This window comes from Bolinopsis microptera, chromosome 6 (assembly GCF_026151205.1).
Source record: "Bolinopsis microptera isolate Bmic1 chromosome 6, MBARI_Bmic_1.0, whole genome shotgun sequence".
In the NCBI taxonomy this organism is placed as follows: domain Eukaryota; kingdom Metazoa; phylum Ctenophora; class Tentaculata; order Lobata; family Bolinopsidae; genus Bolinopsis; species Bolinopsis microptera.
The window spans coordinates 5,470,583-5,488,813 of record NC_087077.1 but is presented as its reverse complement, the minus strand read 5'-3'; the positions used below and the strand labels follow the sequence as shown (position 1 = coordinate 5,488,813).

The window sequence follows — 18,231 nt, the reverse complement described above, 5'->3', positions numbered from 1 at the left end:
TCAAAAATATTGGTAGCAATGGACCATTTCTGTTACCTATCATGTATTGTGCTCTGCCAATTGCATCACTTGATTTAATTGAATGTATATATTGTTTGAACGACCTTTTTAATTCAGGCATTTTATATCCATGCCCGGATCTTCTATGTGGAGACGGTGGATAAAACATATGTTCATCATAAGGAGCATGGGTACTGTGATGTGCACTGGGTTGCGACTGGTTACAACTGCTAACATGCTGTTATCTACAGTTTTACGGTTATTTACAGCTGTTTTTTGGTGTTTTTAACAACTCTTTAGTTATCTTTAGATCTAATTATTTGTGTAAAATTTACAACCAACAAATCAAGGAAACTTTATCATTGCAAATGACGCAAATATAAAGCTTTATTTAGTGAAGGTGGATGACAAAGTTATTTTTTAATCATATGGCGTCACATTTTTAGGAAGGAATCAACAGCGTGTATAATATGTGTATAATATCCCGGGTGGTCAAGGAATAGGATGTTATGATAATTAATGAATAATAATTAATATAAGACATTAAATTAAAATAATATAAATAAAACTAGAAAATGTTTCACTAACTTGTGACCGGAGGTTATGGTGGGTGTTTCATAGAGTTCGTCATATTGAGTGATTATCTCAGTTACCTGGAATGTGTAGCTAATAGGTTACTAGGTTACTAAGTTACTAGGTTACTAGGTTACTAGGTTAATAGGTTACTAGGTTACTAGGTTACTAGGTTAATAGGTCAATATGTTACTAGGTGTCGAAACTACTGATTGGATTGAATGTTTAGTTTTTTAACAACAAATTAAAAAGATAAAGAAGATCGTACTGTTTTGACACAGAGTAAGTACTCCTTCACCCGTAGGAAGCAGTTGATATCACTGGTCTTAAGGGCGACATTAAACGCGCTGCTGCCGTATATCTCTACAGCAACTCCTTCCAATACAGGGAAACCTGGGAGAGAGATGTTAGTTAGTTAGTTAGTTAGTTAGTTAGTTAGTTAGTTAGTTAGTTAGTTAGTTAGTTAGTTAGTTAGTTAGTTAGTTAGTTAGTTAGTTAGTTAGTTAGTTAGTTAGTTAGTTAGTTAGTTAGTTAGTTAGTTAGTTAGTTAGTTAGTTAGTTAGTTAGTTAGTTAGTTAGTTAGTTAGTTAGTACGGGCAAACTTTAACATTTCATGTTTTACAAATGCACGTAAATTGAAGTTAGAATACAACAAAAAGTAATTCTTACTCTTGCTTTGGTGTTGGAAAATAGACTCTAACTCTGAGACAACTTCAACTCGTTTCTCGTACTCCTCTACACCTCCACACCTACAGTAAATTGGAGGTTCTTTTAGTGGGAAACTATCATAATTTGTAGTAGTACATATAATACTGACACATACCACTACAATTCATTCACATTTCACGTCTTTAGTAATCAATATAATTGTATCCAACCATCCAATGAGTGTTAGAATTTATAATGAAAGAAAAAACAACATTAATAATAGTTACTTACATGGGTACAAAAAACCTTAACCTGGTAACCTTGTTGCCTGTACAAGAGCAATTCTAACAAACTGATATGAATCCTATAGCTATCTGCACACAAAACCTTTCTAAAGGCAGCATGGTTACTAGTTACTATACGTACCTATCTTCTAGGAGGCACTCTAGGCTATGCTGTAAACACCGGCCATGGTACTTGGTGTCTGTGTATTTGTCAGCTCCATCTTCTCGTCTCTGTGGGTTTAGTTAGTTAGTTAGTTAGTTAGTTAGTTAGTTAGTTAGTTAGTTAGTTAGTTAGTTAGTTAATTGGTCAGTTAGTTTGTTAATTGGTTAGTTAGTCTCTGTGGGTTTAGTTAGTTAGTTAGTTAGTTAGTTAGTTATTTAGTTAGTTAGTTAGTTGGTCAGTTAGTTAGTTAGTTAGTTAGTTAGTTAGTTAGTTAGTTAGTTAGTTAGTTAGTTAGTTAGTTAGTTAGTTAATTGGTCAGTTAGTTAGTTAGTTAATTAGTCAGTTAGTTTGTTAATTGGTTAGTTAGTCTCTGTGGGCTTAATTATTAGAGTTTCTATATTGAGAGGCAGTAAAACTATCGGACTGCGATAATTGGGGACTTGCCACCCTTAACCCTATGGCAACATTAAGATATATCGACTCTGTTACATTTTTTCCTCAGCTCTTTACATCAAACTCCGTAATACTACACTGCATATCAATGAAAAATTATAACGATATTGGGGTCAGTTCTCAAGGAACTAAAGGCACCAATTTTAATGACAGTAAATATCATATTTGTTTGAAACTCTGAAATGCCGTATTAATACATATAACATAAATATGTATAAAGTCAGTTATATAAGTCGGGAAAGATAACAAATTTACAAAAAAACTTAACGTTAGTCGTTATCTTACATAATATAATTAAGAATTTTCAAATGGTCCACAAATAAAACAGCATACAGTACACCACTAAAGTTGTTACAATTTCCAATTTCCTGGTCTCACGCTCCACTCAAGAATCCTCTAATTACTAATTACTAATTACTAATTAGGGGTCGTTCACATGTTACATAATCAGCCGAGGGAGGAGGGGGGTTTCGCTAGTGTACTTTTGACACAATAGCTATGACGTGTAAAACTGATTACGGAGGGGGGAGGGAGATTAAAAATTGTCCAAAAAGTGATCACGTAATATGTGAACGACCCCTTAATACCTAATTAATAACTAATTATATTTTATAACCAACCTTGACAATCTCTGAGTGCTTAAGGTTCGCCACATGAGTTATCAGGGTCAGATCAGTGAGCCTTTTAGTTTTACACAACACACATTCGTACTTTGTCTCGCCCGTCTGTGATGGAATGCGCAGAATACAGTTCTTCTTGAGGAACTCTGGAGTTATCCTGGCCTGTGGAATGTTATTTAGTTATTGGGGGGGGGGGGTATCCTGGCCTGTGGAATGTTATTTAGTTATTGGGGGGGGGGTATCCTGGCCTGTGGAATGTTATTTAGTTATTGGTGGGGGGGGGGGGGGTATCCTGGCCTGTGTAATGTTATTTAGTTATTGGGGGGGGGGGGGTATCCTGGCCTGTGTAATGTTATTTAGTTATTTTGGGGGGGGGGGGGGGTATCCTGGCCTGTGGTATGTAAAGTTGCACACTATTATTAGATGGGATTACTGATTTTTTGAATACCGAGAAAGTAGGTGATAGATTCAATGGAATAAAGTAAAGATGATGAATCCCAAAATGGTATGACGGACAAATTTAGTCACACAAATATCAAACACTTATTATGTGTTTAACGAGAGAAATATTTTAAATACTTTAAGTATTAAAAACAAAGTGATATTAACACTTGAAGAAAGAGCGGAACACGTCAGCGATATACTTATAGACCCAGTTATTTTACCAGGAGTATGGAATTTTCCCTTCCTACATTATCAACAACCATTATAATAACCATTTGCATTATAATAACAATTCTCAAAATCAACTTACTGATTCACTAGCTGCTGTTTTCATGGCCTGGTGTTACATAGCTGAAAGTGAAAACGTAAATTAAATTTGGTAACTTTTTAAATTTTTCTAAGTGTGGTTGGAAGTAAATGTCGCTGATTAACAATCACCCAATCATCCATTCGATTAGTAAAACTAAAATCATTTATAAATCATTATATAAATATCATCCATGATAATTGATAATAAACATTCATTTCTAATATTAATACAACAAAATACAATTTCAGAGCTCATTCAAAATCTTAAACTGAAATTTCGTCGAATTTAAAAATATTAGTCTCATTTTAGTAGATAATTTACTAGAATATGATAATATATCATTTTTGTAAAAGCACGGCGCCTGTTGATGTTGACCCTTTTTAAAACCCATAAAACAATTCCAAGAAGTAAAATATATGTTTTCTCTATAAAATTTGTCAGTTTAGCGAAGAAAGTTTCCGTTCCAGAAATCCCTTGAAGAGGACTCTACAGAGGACTCTAAAGAGGACTCTAAGAGGACTCTAAGAGGACTCTAAAGAGGACTCTAAGAGGAGTGAGAGGATTCGAAAAAGGACTCTGAGAGGACTCTACAGAGGACTCTAAGAGGACTCTAAGAGGACTCTAAAGAGGACTCTAAGAGGAGTGAGAGGATTCGAAAAAGGACTCTAAGAGGACTCGAAAGAGGAATCTAAGAGGACTCGAAAGAGGACTCTAAGAGGACTCTAAAGAGGACTCTAAGGTATACAGATCCTTCACCTAAGTGGTGAGTAGATTGACGGTTGCATGATGTTAACTTGAAGATTCTTTATCATCGGAACTGAAAATAAGTGAATTCGATCAGAAGAGAACAATGAGGATACTATTACTTCCCGAGTTTTGAACTGCAAATTCTTAGTGGGTTAGTGTGTCATAATGTTATGAATCCATGCAAATTTAATTGAAAAACCTATAAATTCAAGGCAAATAACACTATAAAGAATAAAGACAATACCGGTTTTAATGACAAGATCCGCCCATTCCCCACTTTGCCAGCTCATATCTCTCTCAGTTTTACGGTGTTCTAGGTCTGTGTACCTCCAGATGTGATGAACTGTGTACATATCACCTATCTGGGAACACAGCCCCATCACTGCATCTTTCTCTCGCAAATTCACTGCCTTTGACCTGTCACGTAGGATGGTTAGGACTAATTAGGGCTAATTGGGGCTAATTGTGATATGGAATTCATGGGCTAATTTAGAACCTCAAATAAAGTAACAAATCAAACTCATTATATCAGCAGCTACGTAAGATTATAAAAACAAATTTAGAAAAAGTTCTGAAAGAATTCTGACCAGGCATTAGCCCACTCATACAGACATCCCGCCTGAAATAATCTGTTTAAATAAAGAACAAAACTGTAATATTTTATTTAATTAATTAATTAATTAATTAAATAAAATACTGAAAGTCGTTCAAACAGCAAAACGATTCTCTGCTAAAAATGTCTCATGTTGAAAAAATCTTATCCAGATTTAATCATTTAATCGAATGTTAGTAATTTAATTAACAAATAAATAAATAAAATACCTTAAGGGAGTATGATCTCAGTTCAAATATTCCACCATCGTAGTAATCATCATACTGGGGCCAGAATGCGAACTCATAGCAAAGCTGCTGTTCTCGTTTTCGCAACAGTTTCCCTTGTTCTTCCAAAAATTTCCCATAGCCTTTAATTTGATTGAGCTGTAGCAGTGTTTTGTCGACCGCACTATATCCATCTGAATGTCTCCAAATTGTATAAATCCTGTCCAACTGACCCAGCTGAACGTGGAACTGACCATAAAGTTCAACAGGTATATCATTGTCAGCGTGGATGTCTGGGAGGACTTTTTCCCTGCAATACAATAACTGATATTATTTATAGTACATACTACCTTTTAATAAGTTAAATTATGTATATTTAAACTGGAGTAATTACAGAATGGTGAAAATATTATCTGACTTCCTCTAGCTGGACATTATGATAATAGTCTTGAGCAATTCTAAGGAGGTCTCATTTCCCCAACATGGAAATAGTCAGGTCTAAATTCGAATTAATTCACTTACGCATTTGATAGGTATTCAGAAACATAACCAGGTTTCACATCTTGAACTGAAATAAGTTAAGAAGATGTCAAATGCTGTCGTTATCATGTTATCATAATTCAAATGAACAAATATAAAACTTCCTTATTTATTATCTATAAGTTTAATTGCCCGGATAGAAATCAATCCAGATTGCATAACATTTTAAACTATGTGAATTAAATCAAACATACTTTCAATATTGTATATAAGGTTGCGCTTGGCTAGAAGCTTAGAATGTTGGTCTTTTACTGGTGGCTCTGCGCCAATCAAATATTTATCAAAGGTGTCAGTCCATGTAGAAAAAAGCCTTTTCTGATGTCTGAGCTGCCGAAATAATATGAGCATTTCTGTTTTCAACCTAAGAAGTGGGATAGTTAAAATCAAACACAGAAAAAGATAGAAAAAAAGGTCAAGTTAACATGTCAGGCAAGTTCAATTTCCTGTGGGTACATTTAAAAGTGGGACAGTCAATAGTTTGAGAATAACCCTGGTACCGGTACCAAGGACAAATTATATGACATCCCAATGACACACATGATCAGATATGATATGTTGATCCTAAAAAGTTAAGGTGCCGGTTGAACGCATGTAAAAGGGAGGGTATATCCGTATTTCGCTGCTAGTGATGCAGTCCTTGGCCTGGTAGCTAAGGCTTCCCCGTTTCTTGCTCATTTGTGCTCCGATGGGCTTGTGACCTCTGCGGGGGTCAAGTGCAGGATGAGGGACATGGCCGACCGGGAGAAGGTTGTTTTTGGGAGATAGAGTAGGGTTGGTTTGGTGTTGTGCCTCCGCAGTTTAACTGTATCTTTACCGGAGCTACATAGATTTGACGAAGTCCTTGACTAACTCCAGGAACTTATGGTCTTGTTAGACAGTCCTTAATCGAATCTAATCTTAGGCTAGTTAGGAGTTAAACATTAATTTTATGAATTAAAATATTAACCCTTGTCTTCCCCATTCAAACTACTAGGAGCTGTGAAAGTAAAGTAAAGTAGAGTAAAATTTATGACATAACATCTTGGAGTGAAGTGCTTAAGTGTGTACCATATGTGTACAGATACACGAGTATTCCATAATACTTGCACTTATCTCCCACCCCAGTATAAAAAATGACATAACATCATCACAAATGTCTACAAAATATCATCGCATTATGTGAAAAAATTAAAATAAATATTTCCCCACCAACATTAATTATTAAATTAAAAATATGTATCTAAAAACATTATCCTATTTTAAAAACCTAATCAAACTTCTCAGTGGAATATAGATTTATAAAACGTTTCTTTGCCATATAAGGATGACACCAAAGACAATCGTTATTGTTTTTTAAATACTGACATAACTGTGCTTCATGTTTGTATTCACAATATTCACTTGTATACTTGCTTTTGATCAAGTTCATCCTAACAGTCTCACACTGAAGCTTTATTATCAACCAGCGCCCCACCCTCTAGTCATAGATATTTGTATATATATAATATATATCTCAATATAGCCTAAAATGATTTAAAATTGAATACTTTTTCTGTCTTCATTGGCTAGATCTTTGGTCTGCAATGAGGTTAAAGTGATAGAACATTCCTCTATATCCTTTGGTAGTATTTCTACCCTTAGTCGTCTACGACCAAATTTCTCAATCTATGGTTGTAAAAGCGCAACTTCTAATTTTAATAAAACAAAATTTTAATAATACAACATTTTATTTTATACCCACAATCAATTCATATTTAGTTCAAGTATTTAAAGTCAAAATCACCATTTCACAGAAGTGGTTTTATTATAATAAAATGATTTGTGATATGTGTAGAAGTGATATAAATTATTAATCAACTATATACAGCAAACGCAAGATAATAGAAAATAAATCATAAAATCGAGTGGCCGAGTAGTCTCGACTTACCCATAGCTTCTCCATAAGCGTCTATCATGAGCTTTGTACACTAAATCGTTGAAATTACTTAAACTAAATCTTTTATTTACAATCACAATAATGTTCTTTATAAATAATGTTCTTTATAAATGAACAAATTAATTTACACTAAAAAATGTACAAAAAATACACAGTTTTTACTTAATGCAACACTTGGTGGTTTTACATTGTCTGAAGTTGGACATAGCTTCTGGGTTTATATTAATACCCTTACATTTAAGTTCCAGTCTGATCATGTGGTTTCTTGATTGATTCAAATAAATTTTCGTGCACATACAGAATGAATGGTTAATAATTTAATTTATATGTAGACCAAGCTCTGTGCACGGGATGCTTCCTGGAAGAATCCAGTTCTTTTAGCAGGGCACCCTACCTTTCTGGACAGTATAATTGTTTCAACAAATAACTAGTCTGTAAAGCTCATAACTATCTGGGACCCATTTATAAGCCTAATTTTAAAGTGAAACAAATTTTAGTGAAACAAATTTAAAATTGTATCCTTTATTTTACAATCATAATATAATAAAATTTATAAGCCTCCGTTTTGAAAGTTTTAAATTTTAATATATCCACATTTCTAGATTCAATTTAATGTATAAATCAATAACTGGCCGCCAAAGCCGCGCATTCTTGAAAACAGAATTAACTTGTTTATAGTTATACGACAAAGTAAATTTAAAACTATCCCTAGTTTTTAAAAATAAACTATAATTTTACCTAAATCAAAATCCAGCTTTGTAAAATTAACTATTAGATCATAATGTATCGTCAATTTTAAATATTTACAATGCAACATTTCATTAATCTATAAACAAGCGTACTCCAGCCCCTACACGCATCAATTCTTATGCGGCTCGGCTCAAGCCGCGCACGCACATATTATTTTATACTTTTTGTTTTCTAATAAATATTGTGTCAATGTGTACGTCCAAATTGTAAATGTTCATGTTTTGTGTAAACTGAATCCAATTGAGACTAGTGACAAGGATAAGGACCCAAGTGTCTGTACGGCTTTTTCGGACCCCTGTGGACCGCTACTTAGCTTCACATAGCCATGTGTCTACACGTACTGCGGTCGCATGCTATTGCAAGTGAGAGGGCTTTGGATACAGCAAGACCGCTACTTCTGAAATCGCTCTACAACATTGAACATTTAAATCCATATACAATATATTATAACTGTTTTATAATATATTATGTACTACGTCATTTGACAATTATTATCATTAATCTAACTGTCTTGCCGAGGGGGAAGAGTTGATTCACGATGTCAATCCTTCGCATCTTGCCGATCTGCATAAGGTTGCGAGAAGATGCGCGGCGCGGCCCAGTAGTGCATCGCGCTACAAGGGGAAAAGTAAACGCTTCACATTAAAATACTCACAACATACAAAATCTAAAACCATCAACACGGTTAGTAAATATCATAAACAATTTGGTATAAATCTATTTCGTAGTAATATCTAGTCACATTTGCTTTATCATAATACTATAATGAAGTACAGTAGGATACATGTCTCGAGAAAGAAAGGTTGGTCCAATTACTAACAAAATTAAACAAAAGTCCATCAGGGACTCCGATCCGTGGAGTCAAAAGAGGTACACGGCCGCTGTCTGGTGCTGCTAAGCATTTATTGATCAAGATGTTTTATTGTATTGGTTTTTGATGAATCTATGACTAAAAATGTAGATTATCTAAACAATTTGTGGGAAAGGGAAAAAGTACTGTTAATCCGGATTTGCAGTTAATCAGGGTACGGTATATCGAGGTTAGCGTGTATTAATGTTTTTCATACAAGTTACAACAAAGTCTTCATGTTATGTATCCTGGGTTTGGACAGGATATTACCCGCTTAAAATATTTCCATGCACAATACATAGTACTCAATTAATGTATTTAATTTTTTATTATTGTATTGTTTATCAATGATATTCCTCTTGGCCTTTCGGATAATACTGATATTGTTTTGTATGCCGATGATACAAAAATCTGGCGTAAAATACATTCATCTTCTGATAATACTAATTTACAAATGGATATAGACTATCTCTCTGACTGGGCACTAAGAAACAAAATGCGATTCCATCCAGCAAAATGTAAAGTGCTTATTGTTTCAGGAAAACCATCTTTATCTCCTCCATTTGCATATAATCTTGATGGCTCTCCTCTTGTGTATGTAGAGTTAGAAAAAGATCTTGGAGTCGATGTTACTCCTAAGCTAAGTTGGAATAGTCAGTGCGACAGAATTTATACTAAGGCCTGCCAACAACTTGGTATGGTCAGAAGAGATGGCCATATAGTCATTGATCAGAAACGTCGCCGGGCGCTTTATCTCTCCCTGGTTCGTAGCCAATTCGAAAATTGTTCCATAATCTGGCGCCCTTGTAATAAATCACTTAGTGATAAATTAGAAAGTCTCCAAAAGAGAGCTATTAAATGGATTCTGTCTGAAGAGGGCCGCAGTTATCCACCTGAGCAATATGTCAAAAAGTGCAAGCTTGTCGACATTCTCCCTTTGGCTCAAAAGTTTGACTTGAATGATCTTATTTTTTTCCACAAAGTTCTTAACAATTTAATTCCTGTATCGCTGCCTCACTATCTCTCTTTATATCAGGGCACTTCTCGACTAAGACGTTGCCACCTCGACAGTCTGTCTATTGTGTCATCAATTTTACCTAAGTTAAGTCAGAATTCACACACCACATGTACCTCAAATAGCCCACTGGCAAAATCATTTTTCTACAGAACCCATATACTGTGGAATGGACTCCCTTTACAGGTAAGACAGATTGTGTCTACTAGTCTTTTCAAAGCTGAGGTCACTAAGCATCTATGGAAATGTTTATTGGATAGTGAAACAACAGTCTAGCCTAGTCTCTTTGCTCCCCATATTATTATTATTTTTGTTTTATTAATTTTTGTATCTACCTTCCTATACTTTCAACATCATATCACACTTCACCCGCACACCTTTTCACACATTAATGACCATTTCAGACCTGTATCTAATGTATCTGGAATTTGACGTATTGAAATACAAATTTTGACTCTATATCCACAGTTATTCACCATGGATTTGTTTGTTATTAAATGGATTTGTTTGTTATTAAATAGTTTTTCATAAATTTTTGGATTTAGATTAATTCGATGTAATGGGTCCAAGTTACTGCGGACATAGTTCACTATGTGTTTACCGTGTTTGGGTGCCCATCATATTTTACAGATGGGGGCGATATTTTGAACGATCCTATTTTATATTCATCTATTGCTGTACTCTGTAAAATTTGAAAAGTATTTAATTAAAAAAAATAACAGATAAAATTAAATGCTTCGAACAGTATACAGATAAGTTCAGCAATGGTAATTGTCTCGCCACATGGACAATCACCCTCGAAAAATGAATAAACTAATACAATAGATTAAATACTATAAAAATGGTACAAATTTTAAAAACTGAGGTAAAAAATAATACCCTTTGTAATATTATATGAATGGTCAAGTAAAAAACTAAATCCGCAAATTCACATGATCACAAAGAAAAACAAAATTTGTAAGAAAAACAAAAATTTTTTATCTACCACAAAGCAATCAATACAGATAAAGTTATATTCATAAATAAATTAAAATTTGAAATTCAGTCATATACACAGCCCGCCGCGCACACAGCCACACATTGGTGAGAAATCATTATAAGTGCAAATGTCAGCGCCGGGCACAGGGTCTTTTCAATTGTTATTTTACAATTACAGGTCACATTTATTAATTACTCAAATGTCAATACATATCATGTTATTCATAAATAAATTCAAATTTAAAATTCAACCATATACAGAGCCCGACGCGCACACAGCATCACAACAAAACGCAGTTGAGACCACCACCCAACACGTTTACTTAACCATGTGCTTTCACGCTTAAATTAGTTTGAGCAATTTCGGTGGTCAGAATTATTTGAGTTATCAACGAATTCATACTTATTTTGTCATTTTTAGACCTCTTAGTCAAGGCCAATTTCTCCCAACTAATTTAGGTTCGGTAGTTAAGTATGATTGGAAGGTTCTGACAAATTTTTCAGCATGATTCGTGTTCAGCAACCGAAGATATTCCCAGCAAAAGTTACTGGCTGGTGGTGGTATTGCTCTAACCAGAGCCCTTTCGCTTGCAGTAGCGCGCGACCGCCGGAAACAAGTGCGTCACGCAGTACGCGTAGGCACATGGCTATGTGAAGTGGTGGTACTAGAGTTGGTTTAATTTAAACAGACGGCTTGACCTCGCGCGCGACATTAAGCATGATTTGCACGTTGCTCTATCCAGAGCCCTTGCGTTTGCAATAGCGCGCCCCCGCCTTGACTTGTGAAACAAGCGCGCCCGCAGTGGCGCGAAAGCACATGGTTAGGTGAAATTTGCACGCGTGGCACATTCCAATGTTCAAGCAGCTAGCACGTGACACAATTCAGCCAATCAAAGTACAGGAATCCGCAAAGTTAAAGTTGCAAACTTTTGATCGGCCCAAAATGGGAATTTTCTGGAGATTTTGAGATAACTCTTGAAAAACTACGTTGTCTTAAATTTTCCTCCTGGGGAGGCCGAGGTAACGTTACATTTACAAGACGAACTTCGAACATGTTACAAAAAACCGGAAGTCTCTAACTCTTTTACTTTCAAAGTTAGGCCCCATCCAGTAAGGGTTTCTGGGATGACAGAATAATACAACAAAAATCAACGAATTTCGTATAATTACGCAACTTTTACACCTAATTTTGCTCCAAAAGCCGCGCATCATCAAATATGGCACCTAGGCGAAACTCGCTGATCATTCCGAAAAGGTATGACAGATTTGGTACCTTTTCTTGTACATCATCGTAAAGGTGGAGAGCTGATTCTGAGTCTATTATTTGTATGTATTCAAGGATCCCTTACAAGATGATAGATCTTTTGTATTTCTTAGTTTGTTTGATGCAATGGTGTTTTCATATCATTAAAATTTGACTGTAATTACCTCTGATAAATTTGTCAACCACACTTTTGACCAGCTAATTTCTATCTAAAACCACGCATCTTTGTAATATTGATATCCAGCCAACAAGCAAAACACCGATTATTTATCCACAGCGGGACACAAAGGAGAAGAAATACGAATGTGGAATGATGTTGAAAGTTTTTAAAGATGCGATGTTAGTATTGCTGAATCCTCTTGTTCGCTACTGCATACAGCCTACCCTTCAATACGCTTTAAACTTGACATTTGGACCCTGGAAGAAATGTCATGGTAATGATCTGGCTGATTGTTATGATGTTTTCATGAACCTCAGATTAAATGTCTTGTGGTACAACGGACTTCACTGGTTCCTCCTAAAGTTTAACAGAAAAGTTGACATAAGTGTGATTGAGCAGGAAAATGTTCACTTGTATACTGTCTCTGACTGTTTTGAAGAATTTGTTTTTGTGAGAATGATGCCTGGAGTTGATCTCTATGATATTGATAAATATCCTTTCACTTTTTTTAGTTCCCATGATCATGCAGCACAGGTGATAATCATACCTCGTGAATCAGTATACAGGTATCTGATGAAAAAACCAGAAACGAATGGCAGCAACATCACTATACTACACAATATTGGCAGGTGTGGCTCAACTTTGGTTTCATCTATGGTTTACAAGACCAAACAGTGCCAAGTGCTAGCAGAACCGTATCCGTTATTAGAATTTTCGATCCTAACTAATGCAAATAGTGCATCAAAGGACCGTCCTCTAGACTGTGAAGAGAATCTAAATCTTCTAAAAGCAATTTTGCTTCTTCTTTGCAAGGATCCAAACAAAATCTACTTCATCAAGCCAACTGGAGTTTACACAGGAAATCTTGTTCACTTAGTTCACAGGATTCTTCCAGGAGTAAAAGAATTGTTTCTGTACAGGTCGTTAAAGCCGACACTCTCGTCATGGCATCGAATGTTTGGAAAGGTTTTCATGCAAACAGTGCCTTTGGGAACAAAAGAATGTATTTCGATTAAATATAAACATATTTTTGATAAGATTGGTGCTACTATGTCAAATGCTATCGAAACATGGTTTTTTGTCCTACTTTGTCAAATGCATCCATTTTATCTTGAATCTCAAGAAAGGAAAAGCATTAAGTCATATAGCTATGAGTCACTTATACATGATAGGGAAGGATTTTGTAAAAGTCTGCTACATGAGATAGGAATTAAACAGGATTATGTTGCTGCTGCTCTTACTGCCATGGAGAAAGATTCTCAAGAAAATTCTGTTTTCAGTAAACGCATAACTGGAAGAAATACTGGCTTTATTTCTATAGAAGCTTGTAAGTGGGCTCGGAGAGTGGCCAAAGATGAGTTTGGGATAGAGCTTAAAGGGAGTGATTGTGAGGTTTCCAACATGCCAAATCTTTGGAATTCTTAGAATTCTTGTTGCAGATTAATTAAGTGTCTTAATAACATAGCCCCTCAGCCCTCAGTACTTACAAGGACACATCAATCTAAGAGAAGTGCGAAGACGAAGTTCTAGACTAGATGATGACTTTTATTTGTTGAAAATTCCTCCTGCTCCTCATTTCAGACGAACAGATGCTGCATTTATGTTTTGTGGAACAAAACTTTGGAGTGAACTACCCTACTCAGTGAGATCATTATCATCTGTAGAATGTTTTTTAAATGCCCTAAAGACATTTTATTTCCACCTAGCTTTTGATAATATTCCTAATATTTGTCAATAATGTCTGAATTGATTATATGAAAGTGCATAATTTTGGTAATTTTATACCAATATTTGTCCATAATTATTAAAATATTAAATCAAAGTTCTAAACAAGGGATAGTTTAAAAAACAACGCCCAAGTCTAATCTTTCCCTAAAACAAAATTAAAAAATAAAAACTTCATTGCAATTTCCGCCAATATCTCTTGTCATAACTCAAATTACGGAGATAATGCAGGTCAAAGATATTATTCAAATAAAGATTTCTTTTACATAAATCATGCACAATCAGCGAGAATAGATTGCTTTGGGGTCTCCCTCTTCTCCCTGGTAAGTCCAGTGTATTGATGGCAAAAATGAGGGAAGAAAACGCTGGTCCGTCAATAGGACCCCGCAAAACATGTCCTAACATTCTCCACCGACTACGGGCCACTTTTTCTGACAATGGTTCAGCATTGCAGCGTTTATACAAGTTTTTGTTGGAGATGACTCCTGGGTACTTTATATTCAAAATAGTGCGAAGATGTCTGCGGTGAACAACATCTAGTTTTTCAAGGAATATTTTGAACTAATAAAGTAATAAAGAAGTGCATAATCCTGACATTTCCACACTAAGTCTCGCTTGAATGACTTAAATGTACATCTTTGTTGGGTATATTTTAATGTCGAAGCATGTAATAAAGTAAAGTTTCCCCTGTACTGTAGAGTGTAGACAATCGATGAGTGAGTTTAAATATTATATTCGCAAACAGCTTTTTTAAGATTGTTGTGAAAAAGAATTTTATTCAAAATTTGTGCCTATCCTGACTTTAGTTATGCTTTGAAGTGCAAGCGAGTAGGCGTGTTTGTGGCCTACCACATATCTTGGTGTTTACCGAATACACTGGTATTTGTAAACATTCCTCATTTTATGCTATTGTGACTGTGTAGAATAGATATTTGTTCATAGATTCCAGAAATCTCCACGACTCTTTCAGTCTTTCGTTTCAAAACAATTTATTATGAGGTATTGACAATTGAAATATCAGCAAAATTACACAGAATTGTGTAGCCAATTATCGGCAGTTTTAAAGAGGTGATGTCTGATCATAATCCTAATTTCGTGACCTATAGCAATATACTCTACAATAGAGTATATAGCAATATACATAACAATAGAGTTTCTAACATGTTCATAAACATTAAACACGTGTATAAGCGATTCAATGTTGATTGGATGAGGCCCCTAAAAATCGAATTTTCAAATTTGACAACTCGAACGAGTAGTTACAGTATATATACTTTCTGCGAAGTTACAGGTCTCAAATATGAAATGTGGTTATGTTCTAAGAGTGAACGTATGTGTATTGACTTTTAAGAAAGTGTACTACACTGATATGATTGAATGTACAATATGTGTATTATTTCCTTGCCACTTTTTGAACTCCTGTTTACCAACTCAGATGTACAGCCAAATGAAATGAAATGAAATCATAAAAACACTGAAGATTATCGAAACGAAACAAAATTTCAGTTAAAACAAAATTTCAATTTCATGCCATTTGTTACAATAAAATTAGGGTAAAACAATTCAATTTTCAAGATATTTGGAATTACGATGTGGATTGTGGTATTTTTGATGCACACAAATCATATCTCAACTTAAACACTTAACTGATTAAGATGGTTTAAATGATTGCAACAATTAGTATTTTTACATTATTTGTACAGAATACTATGAAACTACCATAGTTATTACTATAATTCTGCCCCATTTGCAATAATATATATATAATTATGTTTTATTGTTTTATAGATAAGATAAAAAACTGAAGTTTTTCAAAATCTGTTCAATTTTTGTCACTGACAAAACAATTGTCTATTCTTTGTGCCATCAATTTATAATTTATATTTATTGTAATGATTAAGTAAGGATCTATAATAAATAAGCCAAGAAATACGAAACTATAAGTCATTGGAATGGCCCTCAGCAAGGCATTTACACTGAAATTTATGTGACATGGTAAATGTTTTCAGTTTGCCCTAGATCTCACTGGGCCTTAAAAATGGTCATCATTCATGTACCAGTTACTGTTTATTGCAGGAACTCGCATAATGCTTGTTGATGCGTATGGTGTAGCATATGGTGAAGGACTGGCTGATTGAGCTGGGGATGGCACCCTCTCCACTTGTTGATCATCTCTGTTTGGTATGATTTTACTTTCCATCGTTATCTCCTGCAAGTAAAAGGATTTCATAATGAAGCTTTCTAAGTTTTATCACTGCAAGAATCGCAGAATTCTAAGCTGTCTTACCCAATAGGAGGGTAAAACTAAACCCAAAAGACATAACTCGGACTGGCCCTTTAGATGAAACTGAATTTATGCTAACCACACAGCTACCACCCAGTTTCAAACAATATATAAGTTGCTATGTTATAAGCTATATTATATAATATATATTATATGTAAGTTATTAAGCTACCTTTTCCTCCAGTGGCTGTGGCTCTTTGGAAGATTTCCATGCAGCAATTATGAATTGTTTAGATCCTGAAAAAATGCAGAATTATGAACAAATTGGTTCTTGGAGCTGATTTAATATTCAATTAAACTGCATTAACACACAGTTATTTCATAGTGGATTGCTATTCCACGAAGGAATTATTGTTTTAATCTCATATAAGAAATTATAATTATGTCTACCAATTATGCCAAGTTCTAACTTAATCATAATATGCATGATTTCAAAGAAAGATGACAACCACGTACCACAATAGCAGTAAAATACACAGAATCCTTGTAGAGAGTTACTGATGGCAAACAGATACTGGAAGACAACTTTTGTTGTGAGAATTGTGAAGAATCCAAACATCCAGGTGCATCCCAAAACAATCAGTAATAGAAAGCAACTTCGTAGATCAGATATACAGTTTATCTTTCTTGTTCTGTGGGAAGAGGCTATGTTTAACATTTCTCTCTGAATTTGTACAGTTTTTTGGGGTAAAGCGAAAATGCCTTGTTAACTGAGCTACACTGTAAAGTGTAAATAGCAGAATAATTTACACGAATACATTACTTGGAGAAAGGATAGTGACTATTTATACAATAACCTTTATAATCAATTTGCTATGATAGTTTTACCTTGCATTTTTAGCAATGTACCTCAGGACCATTACATAGAGCACTGTGTTCACTATAGCTGCAAGGTGAATGCTTAGCTATTAGTTTAAATAATACAATAATGTAACTGACAAATGTAGCCTGCTGCCTCATTCAAACTACCTATTTATATTTATGTCAGTTTGATTATCACATCTGCATTAATATGGTCCAAGGTATTATAACAAGGTATAATAACTTAATAAGAGTCCAAGGTATAAAAAATAGCCAACTATGAAGAGTATTTGTGGTGACCAGTACCGCATATTAGGCTTAGTCGGTCAATGTTTATTTTAATATTTAGTTATGATTAAATAAAATTGTTTTGTTATTGTTCTACTATATACTTACCTAGCAGAATGACTGGTGCTGCAAACCAATAAATAATTGCATCTTCGCTCAGCCAACAATATTTGGGATTGGTGTAGTTTGACAAGCTAAAGTCAGTTAGCACTGTAAATGCCACCATTAACATAGGGCAGCCTGCCAATGAAATGTCGTTATAAATTACAGAAATCTTAAAAATGTAACATGAAATGATTTCAAGTTAATCAGTTTCTTTAATCTTTATTCCTATTTCCTATCACTATTTTCTCAGCTTACCCCAAGCAACTGCTGCCATGAGGAGAACATGCTTGTTGTTGGTGAAGATTGATTGGACGCTCATATACAAGTGTACAGCTTCACAGAACATCCAACACACAGAAGCCAGGAGAAAGTAGTGAAGGATCATTGCAGCTGAGAGTGAGAGTATTCATTAAAATTTATAGTTTAACGAGGTGAAATATCCAAATTGCGATCATAAAATATTAAGGATAATGTGTTCTGCACCTTATCGTTTAT

At 34.7% G+C, this 18,231-nt stretch overlaps 2 protein-coding genes across 5 annotated transcripts in view; both read right to left on the bottom strand.

Moving 5' to 3' along the window:
* LOC134816713 (uncharacterized) overlaps window positions 1-3,542 on the bottom strand; it is a 42,280-nt gene extending 38,738 nt beyond the window's left edge. For both annotated transcript variants that reach the window (XM_063825678.1, XM_063825679.1), the window contains exons 1-6: window positions 3,496-3,542; window positions 2,742-2,903; window positions 1,648-1,736; window positions 1,243-1,322; window positions 842-966; window positions 589-653 (exon numbers count right to left, since the gene is read on the bottom strand). In XM_063825678.1, the coding sequence (XP_063681748.1) occupies window positions 589-653; window positions 842-966; window positions 1,243-1,322; window positions 1,648-1,736; window positions 2,742-2,903; window positions 3,496-3,519 (545 nt within the window). In that variant the 5' untranslated portion in view covers window positions 3,520-3,542. The remainder of the gene's footprint in view (window positions 1-588; window positions 654-841; window positions 967-1,242; window positions 1,323-1,647; window positions 1,737-2,741; window positions 2,904-3,495) is intronic.
* Window positions 3,543-3,663: 121 nt separating this feature from the next.
* LOC134816776 (protein NipSnap homolog 2-like) lies at window positions 3,664-5,958 on the bottom strand. Of its 3 annotated transcripts, none has more exons than XR_010160443.1 (7): window positions 5,796-5,958; window positions 5,584-5,629; window positions 5,065-5,371; window positions 4,830-4,861; window positions 4,487-4,659; window positions 4,094-4,312; window positions 3,664-3,981 (listed from the first exon to the last, which is right to left on the bottom strand). XR_010160443.1 is itself a non-coding variant. In XM_063825769.1 (7 exons), exons 1-6 carry the CDS (start codon window positions 5,947-5,949, stop codon window positions 4,248-4,250), a joined length of 777 nt encoding a protein of 258 aa, XP_063681839.1. In that variant the 5' UTR covers window positions 5,950-5,958; the 3' UTR covers window positions 4,100-4,116; window positions 4,206-4,247. The 3 variants fall into 3 exon arrangements, 2 of the variants coding, with proteins under 2 accessions (XP_063681838.1, XP_063681839.1); XM_063825769.1 differs by lacking the exon at window positions 3,664-3,981 and having other exon boundaries at window positions 4,100-4,116; window positions 4,206-4,312; XM_063825768.1 differs by having other exon boundaries at window positions 3,664-4,312.
* Window positions 5,959-18,231: the final 12,273 nt, after the last annotated feature.

What these genes read in the sequence shown, in the direction of transcription:
- LOC134816776 (XM_063825768.1), bottom strand. Translation starts at nt 5,949, where the DNA reads ATGCTCATATTATTTCGGCAGCTCAGACATCAGAAAAGGCTTTTTTCT. An exon ending in TGAGATCATACTCCCTTAAG is followed by an intron (nt 4,862 to 5,064) that starts GTATTTTATTTA and finishes AGATTATTTCAG; the next exon opens with GCGGGATGTCTGTATGAGTG. An exon ending in GGATCTTGTCATTAAAACCG is followed by an intron (nt 4,313 to 4,486) that starts GTATTGTCTTTA and finishes ACTTATTTTCAG; the next exon opens with TTCCGATGATAAAGAATCTT.